Genomic DNA, 25,342 nt, shown 5'->3' with positions numbered 1-25,342 from the left:
CTAATTATGTGACAGAGTGTGAGGCTGAGGCAACGTCCTGTCGGCATGGGGTATGGTAGTTCTGCACCTTCAAATCGAACACATAAGCAATGTAATATATCTTATTCTATCATATTAATTGTATCAAGGTATCTAACGTTCATGTTTAACCTTAATGATCTGGGCATATTTTTAAATGCAAAGTGTGTGAATCCAGGCCGTCACTGTGACTCAGTGTGTAGCACTGGCACAGTCATACCTCCAAGTTCCAGGTGTGTACACTGTGATGGGTGTCCCCTGCCCTGTGCCCTTGATGCCTGGACAGGACACAAGATAGATGGCGCCTGATGGATGCCAAGAGCCGCTGCTTAGGGGTTGCCCCGGACGTTGTCAGTTTCTCTGGCTTGACAGCTGCAGCCAGGAAAGTCTCATCTTTGACACAATAATAAACAGTAGAGCCCCGACCCAGCCGCGTAATCTGATTGGTGCGTCAGGTTAATACACACAGCCAATCAGCTTCTCTGGAGCAGCCACAGGGCAAGTGGGGCTGTCAGGAACATCACTCAAAATTTATATATAAGTCTTTACTGGATGGGTCTGATTTAAATGGGAATGAATTTAAACACACAATTTAAACTAATCAATGTTCAATTTGGAGGGGGAAGCCCTCCTAATAGCCCTAGTGATGCAGGCATATAAATGACCAAGAAATGCCAGGCGCCTAGTGGAGTTTAGCAGCGTGAGTGTTGTGCGATGCATAGCATGTCCTCAGCAGAGCGCCCCCTGTAGCCCAGTGCCAGAAACAGTACCCTGTGTTCATTCCCAACCATCCACTTTCCAAACTGCTTATCCTACTGGGTCGCGGGGGATCCGGAGCCAATCCCGGAACCAATGGGCACAAGGAAGGGAACAACCTTGGATGGGGGGCCAGCCCATCACAGGGCACACTCACACACCATTCACTCACACATGCACACCTATTTAGCAACTCCAATCCGAAGTACCCGGAGGAAACCCCATGACGACAATGGGAGAACATGCAAACTCCACACACATGTGACCCAGGCGGGGACTTGAACCCGGGTCCCAGAGGTGTGAGGCAACAGTGCTAACCACTGCACCACCATGCCGCCCCCATGTTCATTTCCATCTCACCTTTTTAAACATTTCTGTTGAAAGGCTGATTCTGAGCTCCACTGCCGTTCGGGTAGCAACGCTTAAAGCGGCAAATAACTCGCGTTCGATGGAAATCGCATCAATTTGCTCCTGGCTCCCTGGGTCACCCCTGCGGATTGAAGGCTGGGAAAACCATAATAAACAGCCTGATTGTTAGATCCGGGCCATCGGCTGCAGGACAAGCAGGAGGGGGCAGAAACTGTATAAAACACATGGCAGTAACTCCGCAAAAGAAACCATAATTACCCCTCTGCCTGGGGTGAAATCATTTTTTATTAATTTCCTGTTTACAGTGGTCCCCTGCCACTGGCTGAAAAGGAAGGGGTTGCACCAATGGGAGCCCATTTTTTTGACATGTGACTTTTTCATATGACCCCTGGTCTGCCTCGAGCATACAGTGTGAACAGCAGGGCCTGAAAGGGCAGCGGCCAACTAACGAGCTCCCTGTAATGAAACAGGGACAGACGGGAAACCGATTCCAGGACCAGCTGCACTGTAATTACCTATAACTAACATAAGGTAAATTAAAAACATTCTTATTCTTTTCTTTCCATATATACAGCACAGTGTGAATGTTGCATCTAGAAAATAGTTTTTAATTTCTAAGAATGTCAGGATACTAGTACAGGTCATATATCTAACATCACCCAGAAACCCCAGGGACAGGCAAGGTCCCAGTTCAGCATGAGAACTTTCTAGAAAACACTGTGATAGGGATGCTCTCTGCTGATTGGCTCCCGTCCCACGGTTCCCCTGTTTTTATCGCAGGCACCAACAATCTGATATTTCACAAGCTTCGGAAATCCATGGGTTTGTCGGGCTGTTTTCGCAGCAAGCGAGGGCTTATCTCACACACACCACATGCTACAGGCAGCTGGCCGATCTTTAATGCACCTGAACCCTTACAGCAACTCCAGGGGACCCAGGTGAACCGTTGCGGCAGGGAGACCAGGAGGGTGCGGAGCTGCAGATCCTAAGGCATGTGGATGGTGTCAGGCACATGTGACTGTGACATGTGAGCGTCTCCTTCCCTTCCTGAGTGGGAAAAGAGCGACGAGCAGACGTGAACGTAAAGACGCTTTAGTTAAACAGCGGAATCTGCACTGTTTGAAGGGTAAAATGTGCCGCTCCCTGGAACATTTACCCTCGGAGATGCTGCTGCTAGTGAGATGGATAGTGAGGCCCACCCCCCAACGCCAGCTGTCTGTCCCTCGTTCAGGCAGAAAGGTAAGAAGCCTCCCCAGGCCTTGCTGCTCCTGTTCCAGGTGGGTCTGACTTTGCTTTGTTTTTCCTTCTTGCCAGAAAGGCATTTTTAATGCATCTTCCCAGCACCTGTGTAATTCCCATGAACCCTTAAACAAAGGACCCCCAACACCCCCCATGGGGCTGTTCTTCTGTGGCTCATCCAGCTCGGAGCCCCATGCTTTTTAAAATCCTGCCTGTCCTGAGGTTTGAAAACGTGACCCCCTCCCCAATCCTCCTTGCAGGAAGTGTTTTTCACCCCCCGGACTGAGAGGTGAGCTTTCTAGCCCTTTCCTCTAAGTGGACCCCGAGGGCCTGACCTGCCCACGCAGACACTGAGCCTGTGAGTTTGCTCGTCAAAACCGGCTCATCTCTCCAGATTATCTCGGAAACTCCGTGTCTTACTGTGAGACTGTAAGGATGCCATTTTCATGTCTGGGGCAATCTCTCACTGCGGCTGTAATCGCCCCCCCGGTATTAGCAACTGAATCCTTCCCCCGCCCTCCCATGGGTTTGCCATGCTGTGCTGATAAACATAAGAGGACAGGACTGCAGATTCTGGTGAACTCCTGGGGGAGATTGGCGAGAGTGGAACACCGTATTTTTGGGAATAAGCACAGCAGGTGGGTTGGTTTGTCGTTCAGCGAGCGAATCTCCGCTTCTGGATGATGTGGGGTACACAGCGGAAAGGCCAAATTGATTCAATTAGAGCAGTAATTAGTTCACTTAGCCACTTAAGTTCTGGGTAGCGGCACAGCTCAGTGGCGCCCTCTTGCTGCTACTAATCATGAGCGGTTCTGCAGTGCTACCTGGTTCCTCACTGACCTGCTCTGTCTTCATCAGCTATTCCTTGGTTACGTCTCAGGGCAGCACTGGATGTTCTTGTCTTCTCTACTTGTCTAGCGCTCCTCACGCTCTTCTGACATGACTAGCTTCTGAAGTCAGGTTCTGACGGCGTTTCGTACAGCTGCTGTTGTTGCTCTTGTTTCTGGATCTTAACTGGAAGCTCAGCCTAACAGCGCTTGTACCTCGGTTGACTCCCTGACAGCTGTAAGCTTGTGATGTATTATCTGCCTCCCTCGTATGTCGCTTTGGACAAAAGCGTCTGCTAAATGTCTGCATGTCTTACATCCTGTTGGGGATATCTAGCGGCAAGCTAATCTGCAGTCAAGACCAAAGATAATGCATGCTTACACAAAAAGCATTACCTTTCGGGCTGCGTGATGTTTGCATTCGATTATGATGTCAGATTACCATAATCAGTGAATCAGACCTTGTTTCTGTGTTGCCGTTATTCCCAGCCTGGATAACCACGACTAGAGGTCACCGATTTTATTGGTCATTTTGCCTTCGAATGTAGACTGTGACGTTAGCGGCAGTTCGTGTGATGCGTGAACTTTGAATGTATGAGCTGCTTTAGTCAGATCAGAAGTTCGGTGCCTCCAGAACACTGTGGACAAAAAATAAGTGGAAGAAGAAGCAAGATCGCCGGCATGGGTTCCTGCGCGGCGGCCAGACCGCTTGATTTATTGGTCTACATGTTTTCTCCGTGGCTGGCTGGCTTCTCGACTCCCATTAATCTCGACTTGTGGTGGAAGCCAGAGGAGCAGAAAGATGAATGTGGATTCATACATGTACACGAAATACATCTATTGTTTTAAGTTATAGCTGCTGAGGTCACTAGCAGTCCCTCTGGGCGTGCACACGCTGCAGCCCTCGCTGCCTGGGCAGTGGGCTTCCCGATGCTGAAATTCCCCCAGAGCACCTTGCTTCACGTGACATTGCTCAAACACCTGGATGCTTTTTGTTTTTTCAAGTTTGCTGCCATATTTAAGCAGAAATCGCTACACCCAGATGTTCGGCTGACCCCTCCCCACCCTAAAGCTCGTGTGTCTCGCTCCGCCCAAAGACCACAGGGGCTGTAAGAGTCCTGCATGGGTTCAGGTAACCGCAAGTTCCCGGTGGGTTTTGATGTAACAGGTGAAAAATATCCTGCTGTGTAATTTGTGGGTGCGGATGCAGTTATCAGTAAGACACGGGGGTCTAAATGGCAAATGCTTATTTTAGAATCGTAATTTTTATTTACATAAGTGTAGGTCTACATTTGAAATTGATAACAAATGCTTTTTTAAATTTTGTAAGCTATTCCCGCATGAGCCCTTCCAGAGCTTGAAATCATATCAGGACTACAGCAGGACTACACATCTTCTCTGAGCTCCCGTTCAAGTTGTGGTCGGTCCGTACGTGAGCCTAAGAGTTACCAAGGGTGTGCAAGAGAAATGCTATAGAGTGGGAGATGAGGTGGAGACAGGTGATGAAAGCTGATTGGCCAACGGAATGCCCTGCCCCCTCACTCACTGTTTAGAAACATATCATTGGCTAATGATAAGGTCAGCCCCTCTGTATAAATTATGCCCCCTTTTATACTCCCTGCAGTGGGTAGAGACCCTGCCGGATCCAGACTATGAAGCTCCACAGTGTCAGCATTCCTGCCGGCATGACCCTTTACGTAACCCACAATATTTCATTAGACTATACTACTTTACGCGCATCGTGCCTCTTCTCAAAGAAAGCCGCATGGATAAGCCTGAAATCTGTGGGCGGGTTAATCCAAAGCTTTGTTTAACTGATGCTCTTTGAGCCACATCGTACGAGCTGTGATACGAATTTCAGAATGCTCGTAACTGAACACACCTTGAGGGTTTTCTAATGTAATCCAAATGTTTTCTCCATGATGACATTTATTGATAGAATGTGGTCTGGCTTTCCTCCTTTGGAACCTGGTCTGATTGCATGCAGGTGCCCCGTTGCACCATTGGAATCTGTGAGTAGAAGGATCGTATAGGTCAGGTCAAAGCCATATGACAAAGTGAAATTGGCTTTCTATCAGAAGATGGCGCCCTAGGCGGCAGCCTATGTTGCCTAATAGGTTGACAGGCAGAGGGTCAGGTCCATGCTGTTAGCTAAGACAGCAAAGTCCAGCAGGGGGCGCTGAACACCAGGTGCCACCAAAGCCCTATCAACGCACACGCCAGCGATAAAATGACATTGGCATTTGAGAGCCATCCTGCTTCGCAAACGGAACACGACGAGGCCGAAAGAAAGAAACGAGCAGTTTTTCCTCTGTAGAAGCTGCTATGCAGACTCAAATGGTGCTGCAGATTAAGCAATTTAGTCATAATGGCTGCGGAATCTGGTTTCCTCGCTAAGCGCCTGTGTTTAGGGATGAGGGTGTGGAGTCAGGCAGCATTCGGCAGAATGACGACTTTTCATGCCCCATTACTTTTCTGCAACATTCCCTCCCTCATTCCACAGATGCGAGTCCCCTTCACGCATGTTTCGCGATTTCTGCGGTATCTTTCGCACCCATGAAGAAGCCATTCCGGTTGGATTGTGGATGGTGGCAGCCGTTACCCCGTAAGCAGTGCATTCTGGGATGCCGAGACCGTGGGGCATTACAGCAAGGCTAGGAGTGTCTTGTGTGGTTTGGCTGGTTTCCACCTTAGGTTTTTTTTAATGATTTTCCTTGAATCTCCAGGGCCAGCGTGATCTATGCCACTTTTGTTCCGCCGGCCGGAGAGCAGCGGTATAAATTATTGCCATAAACCGCAAAACTCTGCAGCATTTCAGCGAAACAAAAGCTGTTTAACTAGCCGTCAGACCAGCGGGAAAATGCAAATCCAAGGGAAGAAATCTGGAATTTTCCCACAGAAGCCTCCAGTGGGGCCTGTCCACACAGTAAGTCCGCCCTGCTTGATGCGTGACGAGGATGAGGCGTATGGTCATGGATATAGACTCCCTCTAAGTGGGGTCTTTTATCCAAAGCTCACGCTCATCTGCTTGTAGCCTCTTCTGATGTGTGCTGCTTCCCTCGGGAATCTTCAGGTTTGACCTTTTCCATTCGACTGTCCCATTCTGAAATGGGTCATTTCCCCTTTACTGAATCTGGTCCTGAGAAATTGATGGCCTTGGTGGGGGTGGGGGGGGCGCTTGACAATGGGTATTACACCCCCCCCCTACCAGGAGGCAGCCACCAAGTCTGGGAATCCCATTTACCACCCACCCCATCATCCAGCAAATATTTGCCTTGAGTCTAAAGAAAACATGTGAATTTGGAAAACCGTTATCAGGAGAGAAAATAGCTTCCCTGACAGCTCGCATTCCCGTTATATGTGATTTACCGCTCAAGCTGCTTGGGGGATCGAACCACGGGCCCCCGAGAAGGCCAGGGGGGACCTTTGGGTACGAATGAGGAGTGTGTGTGTGTGCGGGGGCGTGTGTGTCTGTGTCCTTCACTGGGTTTGCCAGACAGCCGATGAGAGAAACAGCAGCGTTTTTTTTCCCTCTTGGATGCTGCCTCACATTGGGGCTTCTGCTCATCATGTTCTCAGATCCTCCGACCTGGATTGGCTGAGACGGGGCAAAGCACAAGTGAGCGAAGAGTTCCCCATCGCTGTGATGTCCACACAAGTGTGGTCTGATTTCCTACTGAGAGTTAGGTGGGAGCAAAAATGTGGTCTGGGGCTCGCCGAGGACCAGGCTGAGAAACACTGGGGCCTCTCTTAAAAAAAAATCACTTTGAGGCCCACTAATGTAGTGATTGTTTGTGGCCAACAGGGGGCTCCCAAACCTTTGGGGTGCGCTGGTTAGCTGTACAGAGCAGCAAAGCTAACGCAGAGTGGAACAGTCCGATTTAAGCGTGAAGACCGCCGCCCAGCCTCCAAGGATGCTGAGGGCTGGGCCCATATACAGGAAATCGGACTTTCATCAGGAGGACGTTCAGTTTCCGGGACATTGGTCCAGGCGTGTGAAACTACGTGCCACATTCCCATTAAACACAATCTTCCCCTGACCAAGAAGCAGGAAGCAGGCCAGTGTCGATTTGTTAATCGTCACCGTGACGATGTGAGAGATGCCTGGGGGGGCTGTAAGAGGGTGAAAATTAGTTTTAAAAGCTGGGTCTCGTCAACTGCCCCCCCCGCTGTCATAGCTCCAGATTCAGAGCCTTTAAAACGTTCAAAGTGGGCTTACTGATGTACTGGGAAATCCGTCGCACCTTAAATCAAAGTCCGCAGCATTGGTTCTGTCAGTGTGTGTTGGAGCGGCTCAGGAATTACCTAGGGACCGATTCCGACACGCCATTTTACATTTATTAACAGGAACGGTGCCTCTGATACACACAGGAGAAAAGTCCTTATTCCATAAACATCTTTAATACGGGCTTATGTGCTTTTTGGTCTGGGTGTTCGGGTTCCAAGTCTGTCCACAGAAGGTTCTGCAGGAACAACAGCCCAAGGCCAGTTCTGCAGTGCGTGAACTCTAGGTCACGTCCCTTCCACAGCACCGTTCTGCCAAGAAAACAAAGAAACAGAGAGCCCTGGCGCTTGGGGGAACAGGGGTGGAGGGGGCTGTCATGGACCCCACCCATCAGAGCACAGTACTAAAAACCATCAGGGTGTGTTTGCCTTCCAACCTGTTTTAAGAGTCACTGCTGGGAAAAAAATATTAAAAGGCTTCATGACTACCCCCAAGGACAGGTCACGGGAAAGTTCTGAAGAACTTAGACCTCTCATGCTGTTTGAGAGCGGTCCGTCTGTTCCGTGGCCGCTAGACAACGCCGTCTTAATATCACGGTGTTAACGGCAAACAGGCCCTTCCTTGTTGGCCGCGCTCAGCCCCATCGGAGTATCACCCCACTGTGACATGACAAAGCAACACTTGCATCCTGAATGTGTAGAGAGAATTCACACATAGGCATCATTGTGCGTGATCAGACAAGCCGCGGTTTTGTTTATCGAAGCGGGGATAGGGGGTCCTGGTGCTTTCCGTCAGCGCTTCAGCGAAAGGACGGACCTCCATGCCTGAGACGCCGGGAACGGGCCGGGCCGCAGGGTGACTTTAGCTACAGGAAGCCGGATGCAGCTCTCTTAGGGGTTTCTGGGTGGGTACTGGCTGTCAGGGCAGAGCTGGCTTCTCAATGTCTTCTGCATAGTGGGAGGTAGGGGGCGCTGTACCTGAGAAGGTTTGAAACTGTCAGCGTGGTCCTATCACACAGCAGTCGGGGTTAAACGGTGCAAAAAAAGGGATCTGTTGTTTATGTGACAGGTGATGGCACTGTGGTCTCACCCCTCCAGGGTCACAGGTTAGAGCCCCACCCCCCCTTTGTGTGTGGAGATTGCCGGTTCTCCAGATACCGAGTTTTCTACTTGCAATAGCAAAACATATGGTGAGGTCAATTGGTGTCTTCAAATTGCCCACAGAGTGTAGGGAGTGTGTGTAGATGCCCTGTGACGGACTGGCATCTTGTTCTGGCTGCCTCTGCCATGTACTTGCAGGGAAAGATGCCAGTGACTAGGTACTAGATATGTAGTAATGGAATATTTATTAATTATTTTAACCGGAAACAGGATAAAACATTGATAGGATATGTGGTAGTATTAATGTTGTATAGCAACTGGATTGTTAATTTTATGTGTTTAGTAGTTGCGTATTTGGCGTGTACTTCAGATAAAATAACTGCGATAATCGCTCAAGCTCGCTCAAAACAAGACATAATGACCGCTTGTTTCTCAAATCCAGCATCAGACACTGCAGACGGCTGCCCCCTTTCGGCTGGCAGGCAAGCAGCGCCGCTCAAACATCATACTTTTCTACGCTTGACAAGATTGATTCCCTGTTTCACGACCCCCTTTTCCATATAAACGCTCGGCAAACTGCTTTAGTCACACTGTCTCTGTCACACTTAGGTTATTTACGTTTTGGTCCATAATATATACTTGGTGTTCCGTGATAATTTTCTACACTTGTGCAAAATTTTTAATGGCATATATTAATTATAATTTTATTATACGTAATGTACGCCTTCCCTTAAATACTGTTCAGATTTTATTTTTCAGTGACGTCGTAAAATTAGCCAAAGCAGTCTTTAACCTCATATGTAAATTTGCAACTGTCAATGTTAACCCCAACATTATAAGAAATCTGAATTTCCAGTTCCAGTTTCCAGTTTTTCCAGTTTGGCTTTTGTATAGAAAATCTTAGCTCGTTTAAGTAGTTCTGAATGAACTTTCAGTTACATGATCATTATTTTATTATTTAACAAATAAGGTGATACTTTGCTATCTTCTGCATATGCGTGGAATATTGTGAAACAAAAGTGGATTCAGCAGAAAAGGCGCTTAGATTCATCCTACGCCCCGAACAGTGCGGGCGCCTGACGTGAAGCAAAGCATTAAATGTCTTTCTATCGTTTCTTTTTGTGTGAGATGCGCTTGTGCCTGAGAGTATCTGGCTGCGCGAGTAGGGAGTGTATGCGCGGGGAAAGTGGGTGTCGCTAATCTATGCGATTCTGACGACAGCGATGGTGATGATGAGGGTGATGATGATGATGATGATGGTGGTGGTGGCTCGGAGAGAGAGGAGCCGCAGCGGCGCGCCGCACGATCGCAGCAGTCAGCTGTGAAGACGGAGCGGGTGAGGTGTGCATGCCATGTGTCCGGCGAATCGCACCATGTAAAGCCCAACTGCAGGCTAGAGGTCCTGCGGATACTGGCAGCGGAGCCGAGCCCAGCACCCGCTACACCGATCACTGCGAGATGGTAAGGTCTGGACGCCCCTGGCAGGAACATGGTTGAGAGGACCAGCAAATTCTTGTTAATCGTCGCCGGCTCCGTCTTCTTCATGCTCATCCTGTACCAGTACGTGGCTCCCGGGGTGATGAACTTCGGGGCGCCGCAGGGGTACCTTGCGGAGGACAACACGGATATCTTCCCCACTCCGGACCCGCATTACGTTAAGAAGTACTACTTCCCCGTCCGGGACCTGGAGCGCACGGTGGACTTCAAGATCAAGGGGGAGGACGTGATCGTGTTCCTGCACATCCAGAAGACGGGGGGCACCACCTTCGGGCGCCACCTGGTTCAAAACGTGCGCCTGGAGGTGCCCTGCGATTGCCGACCCGGCCAGAAGAAGTGCACATGCTACCGGCCGAATAGGAAGGAGACGTGGCTGTTCTCGCGCTTCTCCACGGGCTGGAGCTGCGGGCTGCACGCCGACTGGACGGAGCTCACCAGCTGCGTGCCAGGGGTGCTGAACAAGAAGGAGAGCAAGCTGAAAACGCACAGGTACGGCAGGGGTGGACAGTCAGAGTCAGACTACGAGGAATACCTCGAGCTCTTTGCACTCCGCATTTACTTCTATCACTTTTAATCATATTAAATATTTATTATTTGCATTTTATTTTTGTTCTGCTCCCTCTATTTTATTTGTTCACTTTCGTTGTATCTGTTGGTTTTTGTACTTTTGTTTCAAGTCAAGCATCAAAACAAATTCCTCGTGTTTTTTTCACATGGTCGAATAAAAGGACTCTGATTGTGAAAAGTCATTCTTACCTGCCTGCCCTGGGAGTTAAGTTGTATTAACAAAACATAAACATTTTTTTAATTATTTTTCTGAAGCGTATTAACAAAATAGTAAGAGTCCAGCTGGCTGGTATGAAGTGGAACATCTGCGTTGCGCTTCACTGCCGGCCGCGGGTAAGGGTACCCGCTACCCCGCGGACTGCACGGCGTTAACCTCCGTCCCGGCGCAGCGGGCGGGGTAAATATTATACGCGGTAGCAAATCAGCGCTTTATTAAAGGCTGAGCTGTTTTTTTCCGGGTACCAGTTGCTTGGTGGAAGGACCGGATAAACTGGTAGCCGCCTTGCCAGCAGCTACAGAGCCGGACCACGTTAAGACGCCAGTGGGACATGTACATTGGCCGGATTCAAGTGTAGTTATTTAATAAACAAACTTATAGCGAGAATAACCGTGTTGCTGACTCATTAAGGAATTGCACGTCTAGGCAATGAAAACGAACGATTTTAATCCTGTCTATTTGCTATGGATAGAGCGATTTCTCAGCATAATGGTTTAATCTGGGAAACCCAAAAGAGACAGGACTGTAGAAACGCACCCCGATCCACCCACCTAGGCCCCGGGCTATTTTGGATGCTGTGCCAGCAGCAGTGTTTCGGCTTTTCCAGGCTGGAAATCCAGCCCTTGGGGTCCCAGTACGCGCTCCCAATAGCGGCCCACAGAACGCATTAGTGTCTCTAATGGTTAAAGCAGGTGCTTTTCAGATGTTTTAAATACCATTCTAAGGTTTAATAATCAACCCTCTCTGCTGTCGCTTGTTCGGAATCCAGGACGTTTAAGGGAGTGTCGCTGTATTCATTTAAGGTGACTGGGCTTGCAAAGCGCTGTGAATGTCTGGGCGATGTTTCAGTGAAAAATCACCAGGATATGCTTCTCTGTGGAGTAAATAACACACGTCCCTGCAGGGTATCCGTCACGTTGTGTGGAAACTTTCACCTGTGCGCTTGCTGGGCTCTGGGACCCTCTTTCCAGTAATACTGACTGGAAAAAGGTTTCAAAAGAATAAAGTAGCTTTAGGAGCGGGAACTTTAGGAGATCTGCATCTCTGACCGGCTTTCGGGCACCCATGCACGCCGCTTCCAGGCTCCGCAGACTCAGTGCTACACAAGTAGGGCTGGTGAATAAGGGCAGTTTGTTTCTGGCTGTGCCCCTTGGGAAATACCCGAGTAATCGCGCTGTGCCAGGAACCTGAATCGTCACTTAAAGTGTTTAAAGCGCCCCTTATGAAACTGGGGCGGTGTTTGCTTGCTTGTTTCTCTGTTTTTGGTGAATACTACTGAATGAGTTTCAGCCCAGTAAGTGCCAATGTGGGTGGTTCCCGCGATCGTTCTTCATTAGCGTCTGTGGACGGGGGTGGGTGGGCGATGTTAAACTCCGATCGCCCCAGACCTGCCTCGCCAGCTCGAACATTGCTTTGTTTATGGGGAATATCCCATAATACCGATCGTCATGGTACTTTTGTAGCCTTGCCGTTCTCGGTGTCTGTGATTTGCATGCACGAGGCTTAGCTACCGGGGGTAGTCTTTCTCCGATTTTCCTGTCTCTGTTCTCCGTATCCTGCGAGTCCGCAATGCCTGGGAGTCTCTGCACATGGTCCTCCAGCAAACTGGAACGGTGTCTGTAGGGGGCGGATATGCCCAGGACAGCCGCTTCGCGGTGGGATCTCCACTTTGTGGTTGATGTCACACTTTCGTGAGCTGTGTGTCACTCTCGCGTTCTCCGCAGATGGATTTATTGTCTGCTCCTTGTTCTATGGCATGGCTTTTAAACAGTCATCCATCACCTCAAGTCATGAGGTGTTGTCGACTCGTTAAAAGTGGTATAGACTCATTATAGGTGTGTTTTGTCCCCCTGTTTACACCCTGTGCAGAGGTCTGTGAATTATTGTTTGTGTTATTTTTACAAAGGTAATGTAAATATACACAGACACACACTTACACAAATGTGTCCTTGGGGACTTTAAACCAAACAAAGGTCTTCAAGCATCTTTGTAAGACATAAAGCAGCAGTTATCAGAAGCTGCTTGGTCCTTTTCCCAACCTCCTTGAGGAGCAGATGTGAGTCCACTCCAGAAGAGAACAGAAGAGCTACATTGCCAGACAGGAGAAACTTCTACCTCCCCAGGGCACATGCTCTTCAGGCTCTGCAGCGACAAGAGTCGCGCCGGTGTTTTAAGGAGCTGCATTTTTGGAGTTACTGCGTCACGCCCTGCCCTGCAGCGTCCTGTGCCGGGCCGCAAGCCGTCTGCCAGGCTGCGGTCTGCCTGGATGGGTTCTGATGCTATTCTGGGTTTTATTGGCGAACCTCGGTACCTCGATGCTGGCCATCCTGTGCAGTCCCGAAGTGCTGGACTTCTCTGTTTGGCCCAGCGGTGAGCTCTAACTGCACTGATGTGCTAAAAGCCCATCCAGGTTCCATCCCCTGAGGCCCCATGCCTCCGGCGCTCAATTAAAACAGCCAATTAAAAGGTCTTTTACGCAAAATGTGCCAATGACTAGTCGTCGCTAAGCAGATCGAAGTCGCCCCGTTTGTTTTTCTTTCAATTTTGGTTGTGGTCCCCGTGCATTGGGCCGGTCACTGTTGGTTACGATGGTCCCCGTGCATTGTGTCGGTTATTGCCCGTTACTATGGTCCCCGTGCATTGTGTCAGTTATTGCCCGTTACGATGGTCCCCGTGTATTGTGTCGGTTATTGCCCGTTACGATGGTCCCCGTGCATTGGGCCGGTCACCGTTGGTTACGATGGTCCCCGTGCATTGTGTCGGTTATTGCCCGTTACGATGGTCCCCGTGCATTGTGTCGGTTATTGCCCGTTACTATGGTCCCCGTGCATTGTGTCGGTTATTGCCCGTTACGATGGTCCCCGTACATTGTGTCGGTTATTGCCCGTTACGATGGTCCCCGTGCATTGTGTCGGTTATTGCCCGTTACGATGGTCCCCGTGCATTGTGTCGGTTATTGCCCGTTACTATGGTCCCCGTGCATTGTGTCGGTTATTGCCCGTTATGGTGGTCCCCGTACATTGTGTCGGTTATTGCCCGTTACTATGGTCCCCGTGCATTGTGTCGGTTATTGCCCGTTACGATGGTCCCCGTGCATTGTGTCGGTTATTGCCCGTTACGATGGTCCCCGTGCATTGTGTCGGTTATTGCCCGTTACTATGGTCCACGTGCATTGTGTCGGTTATTGCCTGTTACGATGGTCCCCGTGCATTTGGCCGGTTGTCGATCATTACGGCAGCCCCTGCACATTGTGCCGGTTGTTGGCCGTTACGGCGGTCCCCCTGTATTGGGCCGGTCACCGTTGGTTACAGTGGCGCCCGTGCATTGTGTCGGTTATTGCCCGTTACGGCGGTCCCCGTGCATTGGGCCAGATGTCGCCAGTTATGGCGGTCCCTGTGATTACAAATGGTGACTTCAGCGGAAGCCCACACCTGCTTCTGAAAGAGAGGCTTGTTCTCGCCGAGCCGGCTGGCAGCAGGGGTGGCTATCGCTAACACCCGCACGCCACTCCGGGGGGCCAATCCCACAGGCCACTACTTGTGCTCATTTGTCCCTCGAGCGGGGGGGGGGGCATGTTCGTGGAAAAGCCGTGTCTATCAGGAAGATGCCCCCTCCCCCCTGTTGTTTGGGGCACCGTCAGATATTACAAAGGGATGGAGAGTCTGGCACCTAATTAAATATAACCTGAGGTTTTAAAAGACGGAGGAACAAAGAGCCTGTGTTTTCCGTTAGGAATGAGAGCTGATCCAATAACTCAGCGGCCGTTGTTTGGGGGGAGGGGGGTCAGCAGGGTGTTTGTGGTGGATAGGCGTGCAACTCTCCTCCTCCCAGCAAGCCTGCTCAACTATGACTTGTTCCAGTGTGCATGCTTAGGGCGGGACCGCTCGTGGAAAAGGCCCCATTAGGTTGCAGGTTCAAATCCCAAAGGGTTTCTCTGGTACATTATAGTAGCCGCCTGGTCGTGTGAGGACCTCCCGGTCAGGTCAGGTTATCTCCGCCATGCCATTAAGAAGGGGAAGATCTAGGCAGGTTTCTAAGTGGGTAGCATTAGCCGCGCGTGCAGGACGCCAGCTGGAGAAGGTGACCGCCTCGATTTTGGGCAGCTGGGGGGGGGTCTGATCCCATGGACTGGGTTAACTCTGCTGGCGGCACTGATCCGCTAATCCGATCGGATCAGCTTGGATTGAAGGTTGGCTCCATCCAGGCCGCTGGCGGTCGCAGAAATCCTCCCTGCGGGCCCCAAAACGGCACCATGGGGCCCCTGGAGACCCCTGCCTTCGTGCCGGTGACGCCGGTGCAGCAGAAGGACCATGTCACCTCTTCCTGTGACGGCGAGGACAGGGGCACAGCTCTTCAGTGGGGTTGCAGTCGGCCCTGTCACTGACAGTGGCACTGGGAATAGGCAGTTCTAGGGCTGGAAATGTCTCCAGCAGAGTTATGGAACCAGTGAGTCCCTCTCCCTCTTATCTGCACTCTTTAGGTCACTCTGACTATTTGTCTACATTAAGTATTCCGCACAAAGCAGCTCCCTCCAGAACGACAACCTTCAGGCAGGAAGTGGTTAAAAGCCACACATGCCACTGTAGCCTGTGTCGGATTTACGACTCACCTGGTTGGGGGGGGCGAGGGTGACCTTGATTCACCTTGTAAAAGGACACCGGTGCTGTTGGCACCATTCGGTTTGAGTCGTATGTTCTCCTCCCCCTTTATTTTTAAGCTGTGCCTTTCAACACGATTCCCACATCCTGGAGCAGGTACCCAGCGTTGTTTCCCCTGGATGGGAGCAGTGCTCAGTGTCACCAGGGTCTATGCTATGTGTGTGTCCCTGTCTGTCTGTGTCTATACGTGTGTCTGTCTATGTTTATGTGCTAAATGAAGCACGTTACAGTTTCCATGGCATCCGATGGTTCCAAAGTAACGTCTCAGCAACGTCGCCTTTGCTTAATTCTGTCGGGACACTATTGAAAGACTGTAGGAAATGTTGCTTTGATGAGGCTCTCGGTGCCCAGGCATCTGGGTTGCGGGGGGGGGGTTCAAATGACAGTAACGACCCCCAAAGCTGTGTGGGGCGGGGGGGGGGTGGCTGGATGGGGGAGGTGGGTGATTAGGGCCACTAACCGCTGGGAACGCAGCTGTTTCGGTTCGTTCCTGCCGGCAACCGTGTGACCTTGCTGTGATTATATGCCACCCGCTGAAGACCTGGAACCCGACCTCGTCAGGCTGGCAGCAGTTCAGCCCCCACTGCCCCCGCCGGCTTCAGGAAGGTAAAGATGCACTCGCTTCCTCCAGGACGGAGTGCCAACATGATTTCCTTGGATAGTCCGTCCCGCGTGTAACCCTGCCCATGGATGAGTCACCCGCGAAACGCCACACTCCAGTGTCTCCGCGCCATGCTGGGATTTGCCAATTTGAACCTTTCTCCTGCTTTTTCACCGCTGGCCAAACGCCGGGCCCCCATCGGAACATTTACAGTGGGTGCAAGAAACACGGCGGGCTGGCGGGCGGTTGGGGGGTGTTGAAGCCGGTGAGCATCTGCAGGATGGCGGAGCGTTTTGGGGCAACTGCAGTGAAGACGGGTGAGGGGGCAGTCGGTCCTGGGGTTGCTGGGAGCCACTGTGTGACGCCCCTTTATAGTGCAGTTCCATAAGATCATCTTATCTGCGGGGATCAGGGTGGGGGCGGAGGGGGGTGCTGCAGGGCGCAGTGTCCCTTCCATGTCTGATAGCGAGACACGGATACTTCCGGAAGCGGGGGAACGGCTGGACCTCCTGGGACTAGTGGGGCACGGATGAGCGGAGATGTCACCCCCCCCCCCCCCTTACATCCGTCTTTGTGGTCAAGTTTGCTTTTTTTCTGTTACGAGTATTTATAGGAGTATGTTTTCTACCAAAGAAGGTTCTAGAACAGGAGCAGGCAGCCTGATCCTGGAGTTCCAGTATCCAGCAGGTTTTCTGTCCTGCCTGATGAGTTAGATCAGGTGTGGATCATCAGAGACCAGATAGGATGGAAAGCCTGCTGGATACCGGCACTCCAGGATCAGGGTTGCCTGCCCCTGTTCTAGAACCAACAGCAGCAGGAGCAGGAAGAAGGCAGGGAAGCAGGAAACATCCTGCTCACTTTCGTCTTGGCGCTGTGCCTGATGCCAACTGAGGGGTAATTAGCGCATTAAGGCTGCCTTTCCCACGCTGCCGCTGGGGTGGGTGTGGCCTTGGGGGCTGGGGGCTGGGGTGGGGGGTGGTTTGGCTTGCCACTCATGGTGCTGCTGCCGCTCCTTCTTGCGCTCTGAAGCCCAAAACCCTCCGGTGCTGACGACCACAGGGACAGTGGTGCTTTCACCCAGAATCCCTCACGGTCTCCCCTAGATTAAAAAAAAAATCGATCCTTGTCACGAAACATTAACGTTCATTTGCAGCCAAATGGAATAAAAATGACCCCCCCCATGCCCGCTTGGTTTGGTCCGCACCGCTGCGCGGCTTTGGATTTTTACTGCTGAGTGTCAGTGCCTTCACAACTGGCTGGAGAGGCATCCCAAAGGGGGGGGGGGGGGGTCTGAATGAGTTAAACAACGTGAATGGGACAGGGAGGCGGGGCCCTGCTGACCTCCAGAACCCGCCAGGGGATAACGGGGGACAAAGGGGAGGCAGTTAATCTCTCCACTTCATGGGAACTCAGAGGGGCGGCCCACAGAAAGCCAGGAGGGGCTCTGTGGGACATTTTTAGGGGAGGGGGGGTCTGGGCACTGCGCCATCAGGATAGCAGAAGTAAGTTAAACACTCCTGACTATCAGTCTGCGTGCGTGTTTAATGTTCCGATGTAAAAGTGAAACTCTGCCTTTCCTGACTAATCACAGCACCTTGTCTCCGAGGCGCTTGGGGTTGCCGTGCCGATAACGGGCCCCAGTCCGATAGTGGTAGCGGCCCACATGACCGTAATAGGGAAGGGGGGTGTCATGTCCATGCCGTGTGTGCGGGTCCCTGGGTTGCCCCAGCTTGCTCACTGAGCTGCTGCATCTCCTGCTTAGCTGTGTAACTTGAAGGTTAGACCCCCGAATTTATGATTTCCTACCGAGGAGGTGGATCTAAATCGAGGATGGGGTGCCGCCAGTAACCGTCAGAGGCACTAGGATGCTTCCGGAAGCGGGAAAAGCCGAGCCGTATGGTTTGGTTTACTTCAGGGGATTTTCCTGGGGGGTGGTGCTGTGTTTCTGTGAGGCCTGCTTTGTGTGGGGTGGGGTGGGGTGGGGTGGTCAGAGGTTGAGGCCAGAGAGCTGGACCCACATGGGGGATGTGTCTCTGTGTTTCTGTAATTGTTACAATGTGGGGACCACTTTTCCTCACTGTGATGAAAACCTGTTATTTGTACCTTGTGGGGCCATTTTTTCAGTCCTAAGGGGAAACTCAGTTTTATAAAAAAATCTGTGAATGCAATGAAAAAACCAATTCCAAAAGTCTTGTATTTTGTTTGATATCTTATGGTTAAGGTTAGGGCTGGGTGGTGGTTAAGGGTGTCATAGTTGGAATTAGGGTCTTACCGATAGAAAGTCCCCATGAAGACATGAATATGTGAACCGTGCGCATGCGTGTGTCTGTCTATGTGTCTGTGTGTGTGTCTGTCTGTGTGTCTGTCTGTGTGTCTGTCTATGTGTCTGTCTGTCTGTCTGTCTGTGTGTCTGTCTATGTGTCTGTCTGTGTGTCTGTGTGTCTGTCTGTGTGTCTGTCTATGTGTCTGTCTGTGTGTCTGTATGTGTCTGTCTGTGTGTCTGTCTGTCTGTGTGTCTGTGTGTCTGTCTATGTGTCTGTCTGTGTGTCTGTCTGTGTGTCTGTGTGTCCGTCTATGTGTCTGTCTGTGTGTCTGTGTGTCTGTCTGTCTGTCTGTCTGTCTGCCTGTCTGTCGGTCTGTGTGTCTGTCTATGTGTCTGTCTGTCTGTCTATGTGTCTGTCTGTGTGTCTGTGTGTGTCTGTCTGTGTGTCTGTGTGTCTGTCTGTGTGTCTGTGTGTCTGTGTGTCTGTGTGTGTCTGTCTATGTGTCTGTCTGTCTGTGTGTCTGTCTGTGTGTCTGTCTGTGTGTGTCTGTCTGTGTGTCTGTCTGTGTCGTTGTCACCCTCCTATCCTGCTCCCCCTCTACGGATGACAGTAGCTCTGGGTTCTTCACTTATCTTCCTTTCTCAGGCAGTGTGTCAGCAGCACTGAAAGTGTGTGGCGGGGGGGGGGGGGCGGGGGGGGGGGGGCGTGTGAAGCAAACCCTACTATCTGACAACCGTGCTAATTCAATCGTGAGAGAATGGTAATACACGGCCGTGTCTCGGGGGGTGGGGGATAGGGTGGGCTGCGGGGGGGGGTAGGCATTCTGCTGGACACTTTTTACTTATTCCTGCTGCCAATATGCTGTAAGCCAGACACACATGCACAACCCCCCACCCTCGTGTGTCCTCTGAGTGTTCCATGACGCCCCCAGTTGATCGGACAGCAGGCTTTCTCGGGTCGGGGCCCCCATTTCTATGAGCAGGACCCCCACGGCCCGTTCTGGAGTTTTCCAGGGGGTCTGGGCTGCTGGTGCCGGGGGTTCAGATGACTGTGACTTTAGTCCAGGGGTGACTTGTCTTCCCCACCAAAGGGCCGGTGTGTATGCCGGTCTTTAGCGTAACCTTTAGTTCAGCCATTCAAACCCAGGTGTCGGGACTCGTTAGCCAATCAGTTCTCTAATTCGTAATCTAATTAGGGATACTTAGCGGCCCTTTCTGGATAAGACTGCCCATCCCTGCTTTAGTCTTTTCTTTTTTTTGGGGGGGGGGGGGGCAGGGGGGGTTGAGTTGGTGAATGAGCTGAAGTCATGACGTTGTATGGAGACCCTGTGGTTGGGCTGCCGACCTCATAGCAAAGGTAGGTGTGGCCTCACAGCAAAGGGGGTGTGGCCTCATAGCAAAGGGGGTGTGGCCTCATAGCAATGGGGGTGTGGCCTCATAGCAAAGGGGGTGTGGCCTCATAGCAAAGGGGGTGTGGCCTCATAGCAATGGAGGGTGTGGCCTCATGTTTTCCATCCTTTCTGTGCTGAGTCGATGAGCTATGTCCCATCTTGGGCTGTTCCACAAGGCATTAATTCTTTTGGGGGGGCGGATACAGACTGTTGAGTAATGGGCCAGCAAGCCCAAAGTGATTTTTTCTTATTGGTGCCCGTGAGGGGGAGCGACATGGTGCCTTGTTGTTCGTTTCTGCCTCATTGTGCTTCATCATGACATCGTGCTTGAATCCCCTGGTGGGAGCACGAGCCCCTACCTGCCACCCCCCTCCCTCCCACCACCCTCGTCTTCAGGGTCTGTATACTCGCTGTATAATTGCAAATATGGATAGGTTTTCACACTCCTCTTGTGGCCAGTCGCACACTGTGACAAGAGAGAGAGTCCATATGGAGGTCCATTAACAGCTATGTGCCGACGTGTGATCCATGTCTCTGCTCAGAGTGGTGGGGGGGAGGGCAGTGCCCACTTGTATGTTGCGGTCATGATCTGCGTGTGAGTATTTGGTGAAGCCTTGCATCCATTAATGGTTCATCCAGAGTTCACGACTTCTCTTGCGGGCCCCACAGCAGCCTATCGGGCCACTCAGAGCTCCTGGCGGGCGCTTGCTCGACCTTCTGGATCTTTCAGTGGGATGCTCTGTGTCTAATCACCCGCGCAGCGAGTGAGATGGCCTCTTCTGTGACTTACAGGTGGTCTCTGTGAGGAGGAAGGTCCAGATCGCTGCATGTTTTTTAAGATGCGTATTTACTGATTCTTCCATCGACTTTCATTTTACAAACTAACATCAGTGACACTGTTGGTTTGCTTTTCATTGTGCTCCCAGATGCAGTGAATGGTTATCGCCAGTAGGACACCTCGGCTGATGGTCTAAGGCAGGAATATTAGTCTCCTACCTATTTCCTTGGTAATATACGCTGGAGGACATTCTCCTTCCGTATACCGTCGTTGGGGAGGAGTTAGCGCTTCTGTGCGGTGAGGCTTGCCGCGAGGGACTTAGCGCTGGCTCAGTGGAAGACCTGCCTTTCCAAGTGCTTAAGTCCGTTAGCACTCCGCCTGGGGGACTGATTAGCGGAGAGGGAGGGTGTCTCTGACCTACGGCCGCCGCCCCCGCTTTACCAGGTCATCACTTAGTGCCATAAACTCCACTCATTACCGCCCGTTTGGCCTAAGATAACGAGGCCCGCTGGCCGCATATTCCCGACAGTATTAGCTTTCCTTACAGCATTTATTTAAGCAGCTTATGTGCCTTTAGCATGTACTAGACACTGAATCATCTGATTCAGGTCCTGGTACCGCAACGATTTTGCGTGCCGCCGTTTTAACATAACTGCCACATCTCCTCCACCACTGTCCCTGCCGCTGGATCCGATCTGACTGATCTGATTCCGGCACTTTCTGACACTAACCACCCCCACCACCACCACCCGCAGCTATAAATCCGTGTGTCTACATTTTCTATGGCAGTGGGGGGGGATTTGAGACCTCATCCTTTATCTAGCGCTTCTGGCCCGTAAATCAGCACTGCATTTAGCCCTGCCGGTTGTGTGCCACTGCGTTCAGACAGCACGCCCTTTTAATGCATCCCAGCTTTTCCTAATAGACATTTGATCCTGAGAAAAAGATCAGGGAATGGGAGCTGAGTGTGCGTGCGGTGACCTCAGAGGACATGCGCTCATGAGGTTTCCCTGGTCAGAAGCGGCTACATATAGACCTGAAGTCCCACAGGGTTAGTGGGCGGAACCGGAGGGGATGAAAACGCAGTGCGGTTACCGCGGAAATGGCTTTGCTCAGGACCACTCAGAGAGTTTCTCTCCTGACCCGTGGGTCTGTGGTTCCAGGTTCCTTAGTTAGGTTCCTTCCTGGTGTCTGCAGGAGTCGGGGTGAGCACGCGTTCCCCATATCAGACTACAGAACAGTGCTGGTTATCTGCTGTGTTTAGCCCCGCCCTCAGACATGCTGGGGTGGGATGGAGACACACATCACCAGCTGGCATGGTGTAACATCGCCAGTAAAGTCACGCAGCTCGGAAAGGAGACGAGAAGCCGTGCTCACAGGTTTACGCCGACCATCCGTGACCATCCACCTCCAGCCACGCCCTGTTTCCCAAGAACACTGGTTTGGTTCCCAGTAGGGGAACTCCAGCTATGGTCCCGAACGGCTCGCCCTGGATTAGCGTGGCAGCTAAGTGGCTCGATGATAGAAGCAATAGGCCAGTAAGGCAGCAAAGGGGGACCTGGCGCCAGGGTGGGTTCTGCCTGTCTGGGGATGCCCTTCAGCACTGGACATGGGTTCCACTTGGCACGCCTGCAGCACCCCCTGGCGGTCCTTCAGACGGCGGGAGCCAGCCAGATGGAGCTCTGTCTGAGTCGATCGACACAGGTGCTTACAATGGAGATCACGTCGACGAGAGAGAGCGTCGATCTCTGCGGGGCCAATTCTGAATCTAAAGGCCCGTCTGGGTCAGGGACTCGCCTCCCCATGACCCCGGGGTGGGACTGCGGATGCTGTGATGAGGCTGATGGATCAGGGCTTGGGAAGTGGACGCCAGCCCTTGTCTCGTGCAGCTTCCCTGTAATTGCACGCAGCCTTAGCATGAGGGATCTGTTCTTAATTCACTGACAAGAAGCAGCCTGTTGCTGTCAGTTAACTCCAAACAACTGAGGATTGCATTGAAATCGAGGCGAGCTCACCGACCTCTGAAGCTGAGCACTGGGCAGGCACTAAGGTTAAGGCCAGGATTACTTTGGCAGCCCCCTGCATATTTATTTTTGGCATTTGGGACAGTGGTCCATTGGGGGGGGGGGGGGGTCATCAGTGTGACCTGGCTCCACTCAACGGACCTGCAGAGTTCAGCGGGATCAAGGGCCAGTTCGGTTTGGCGCTAAGTGCTTCAGACATGGGGGGGGTACAAAGGTGAAAGGTGAACCACAGGGTATGACCCCCTGAGGGACGATGCCAATGGACTCACGGAGGCGAGTGCAGGATTCCGCCTGCCCAGCCCCCCTCCCCAGCTATTTGGGACGCATAAATATTGTCACATGATCTTTCATTTGTGACCAGGAATTCTGATTGGAGAGTCGCTTCAGGCAGCCAGTGTCACTGTTTGTTAAGTTTGCTTAGTAACCATTTTGGCCCTTTTAAGTGTTGAAATTTACGTCAGATTCTCAAAAAAGGGGAACTTTACTTTACGGCCAACTGTTGAACTTAACGAGGCTCTGAAGCACTTAAGAGCTTTGTATTCTACACACAGGCAGCCTCCAGTGGCACCTGAAAGAATCTGAGAGGTTTTAGGGGGGGGTAGGCAGGAACAGCAGAAGGTATCTCCCCTACCTGTGATCAATGTGCTCACCCAAACAGGAATGTTTCCTCTCGGGCAGTGCCGGTCAGCCATCTTCTGGAGGGGTGCTGATTTAGCAAGCCCGTTTCGCTTTGTCAGTGGGGTGAGGGCTTGCCCAGGGTGCTAGTTGGGCTGTCATAGACAGGACGCAGCACAGACCACGACTGGCCCAGGCACCAAGCGGGCATGTGCTCAACCAAACCAGTCCGCCTCAGCGGCCCCTGGAGGAGTCTTGAGATCCCATTTACTGGGGCGCACAAAAATCTCATCTTTGCATTTTAAAAGCTACTATATTTGGCAGTGTGCTCATTTAGAGTGACAAGAATGGGAAAAGACTGGAATTTTGTTTAATTTACAATGTATAAATAAATGTAGTTTAACTCAGAATGCAAGCTGAGGCAAGCATCTTGTAGTGTGGGTTTGTACACCATTACTCTTTATGTATGTCGGCGTCGGCAGTTTGCCTGTCGTAGGCGGGGCACGTGGTGCCCAGGCAGTGATCGGTGTTACCTGCGTGTGAAACAGGAATCAGGATTAATTCAATTAAAGACACTTTATTGACCCCGGTTGGGAAACACTCTTTCTGCCTACCCCATATTGCTCTCCAGACACATATGTAACTTACAGCGAGCTAGGCAGTGAAGGGCAGTCACCCGTAGCGTCACCCAGGGAACTGGGGGTTAAAGGCCTCGCGCAAGGAACCACAGACGCCCGATCACAGGCATAGAGGGTTAGTGAGCCGTACTCAGGAATGATGACAATGGGAGTAAATACATTTTTTTAATAATACAGATGATCTCATTTTGATTTTGCCTGAGATATTATCGATTCCTGTATCTGGAGTGTGGCATGTCTCATCGAGGCTTCAGGACATTGTGTGGCATGTCTCACGCACGCAGCAGCCATTCAGGAACGAAACGGAGTGATCTGAGTAATGCTGGGCCCACCCCCCGGTGGATCATCATGTCTGACATCAGCCCTCCCCTGGCTCCTCGGTTCCTGTGTGTTTAGGCGGTTTAAGAGCGTGGCCGAAATTGTATAGGCGACCGTGTCCCAGTCAGCAGTATAAACTGGGCCGCCGGCATGGAGAATGCGGGCAGTTTATCGTCGCTGCGAAAGCGGCAACGATGTTATCATAGCAGAAACTGCCCATGTCCCCCCCTCCATCTCCGCTCCGCGGGCCTGACTCAGATCTCATGAATGTCAGTTTTGAGACCACCCCCCCACATGCCCCCCCGCCATTGTTTCCCTCTTATTCCACATCAGTGAGTAAGCCATTGACAGCAGAAGCAGATGAAGTCTGTCAGTGCCCCCCCCCCCCCCCCCCCCCCCCCAGAGTAACATTACTCCCCTGTTCGGCTGCTTGATTTCATTAGTATGATGTAGTGCTGCGCCGCTCGCTGGGCTGCAGTCACAGCCCCCTGCTGGTTACAGCTGGAAACACGATCACCTGCGCTCTGCGCTCTCTGCCTGCTTGACAAATGTAGTGTTAGATGATGCAGCCACACCCTGCCAAGATCTCACCTTCTTGAGATGTGGTCCGACGTTTGTGTCCATCCGTTTCCATTGCGTCATCTTTGATGGCTCACCACCAACTGCCTCTCACTGCCCCAAACCCCTGGAGCTCACCATGAGGATCTAATCTCTCCCCTGATGTGACCTGCGGTGCAGTTGCACCATGTGACTGAGCTCCAGGACGGAGATTCCCGCAGCGACCGAGAGGCTATGCTAACTACTAAGTGCTTTACGTCCAATCCATAGCTGATGCTTCTAAGAAGCTCTGATGGTTTGCACAGCTCTGTGTTTCCAGATAGATGTCTTACTAAAGGCATTCAGATCAGCTACTACAGCTGAGAACTCTTCCGCGAACTCTTTCTGCAACATTTTTTTTAAATCATTTTTTAAACTACTCGACTACCTGCTGTCTTATGGACATCTTATATATTTTCCCGTTTAATTGCCAGTTACATCCGCCAATCTATCTCTGTCCCGCCGGGCTGGTTTTCTGAGTTAGGTTTTGTTGCAGCACACCTGACTGCTTCTCTAGGGCCCCCTGTAGGGATTGAAGGGAATTATAGGAGGAAATGTAGGCCACATCAGGCCGACGTCAATGCAAAAACACCCCCGGCGTATCTTTAAACTGGCATCGCACTTCACATTTCAGGAAACCATGG

At 51.5% G+C, this 25,342-nt stretch overlaps 1 protein-coding gene and 1 long non-coding RNA gene across 2 annotated transcripts in view; one reads left to right on the top strand and one right to left on the bottom strand.

The window, feature by feature from the left end:
- Nucleotides 1–8,760: 8,760 nt before the first annotated feature.
- On the bottom strand, nt 8,761–11,314 carry LOC125740844 (uncharacterized). Its single transcript, XR_007397785.1, has 2 exons — nt 10,788–11,314; nt 8,761–10,485 (listed from the first exon to the last, which is right to left on the bottom strand). It is a non-coding gene; the product is annotated as an uncharacterized LOC125740844 (long non-coding RNA).
- Nucleotides 10,024–25,342, top strand: part of LOC125740823 (heparan-sulfate 6-O-sulfotransferase 1-A) — a 51,043-nt gene continuing 35,724 nt past the window's right edge. Inside the window, exon 1 of the mRNA XM_049012523.1 lies at nt 10,024–10,520. Coding sequence (XP_048868480.1) covers nt 10,024–10,520 — 497 coding nt within the window. The remainder of the gene's footprint in view (nt 10,521–25,342) is intronic.

Source organism: Brienomyrus brachyistius, chromosome 4 (genome assembly GCF_023856365.1).
Source record: "Brienomyrus brachyistius isolate T26 chromosome 4, BBRACH_0.4, whole genome shotgun sequence".
Lineage (NCBI taxonomy): Eukaryota > Metazoa > Chordata > Actinopteri > Osteoglossiformes > Mormyridae > Brienomyrus > Brienomyrus brachyistius.
The sequence above is the reverse complement of the archived record's forward strand: the minus strand, read 5'-3'. Positions and strand labels throughout refer to the sequence as shown.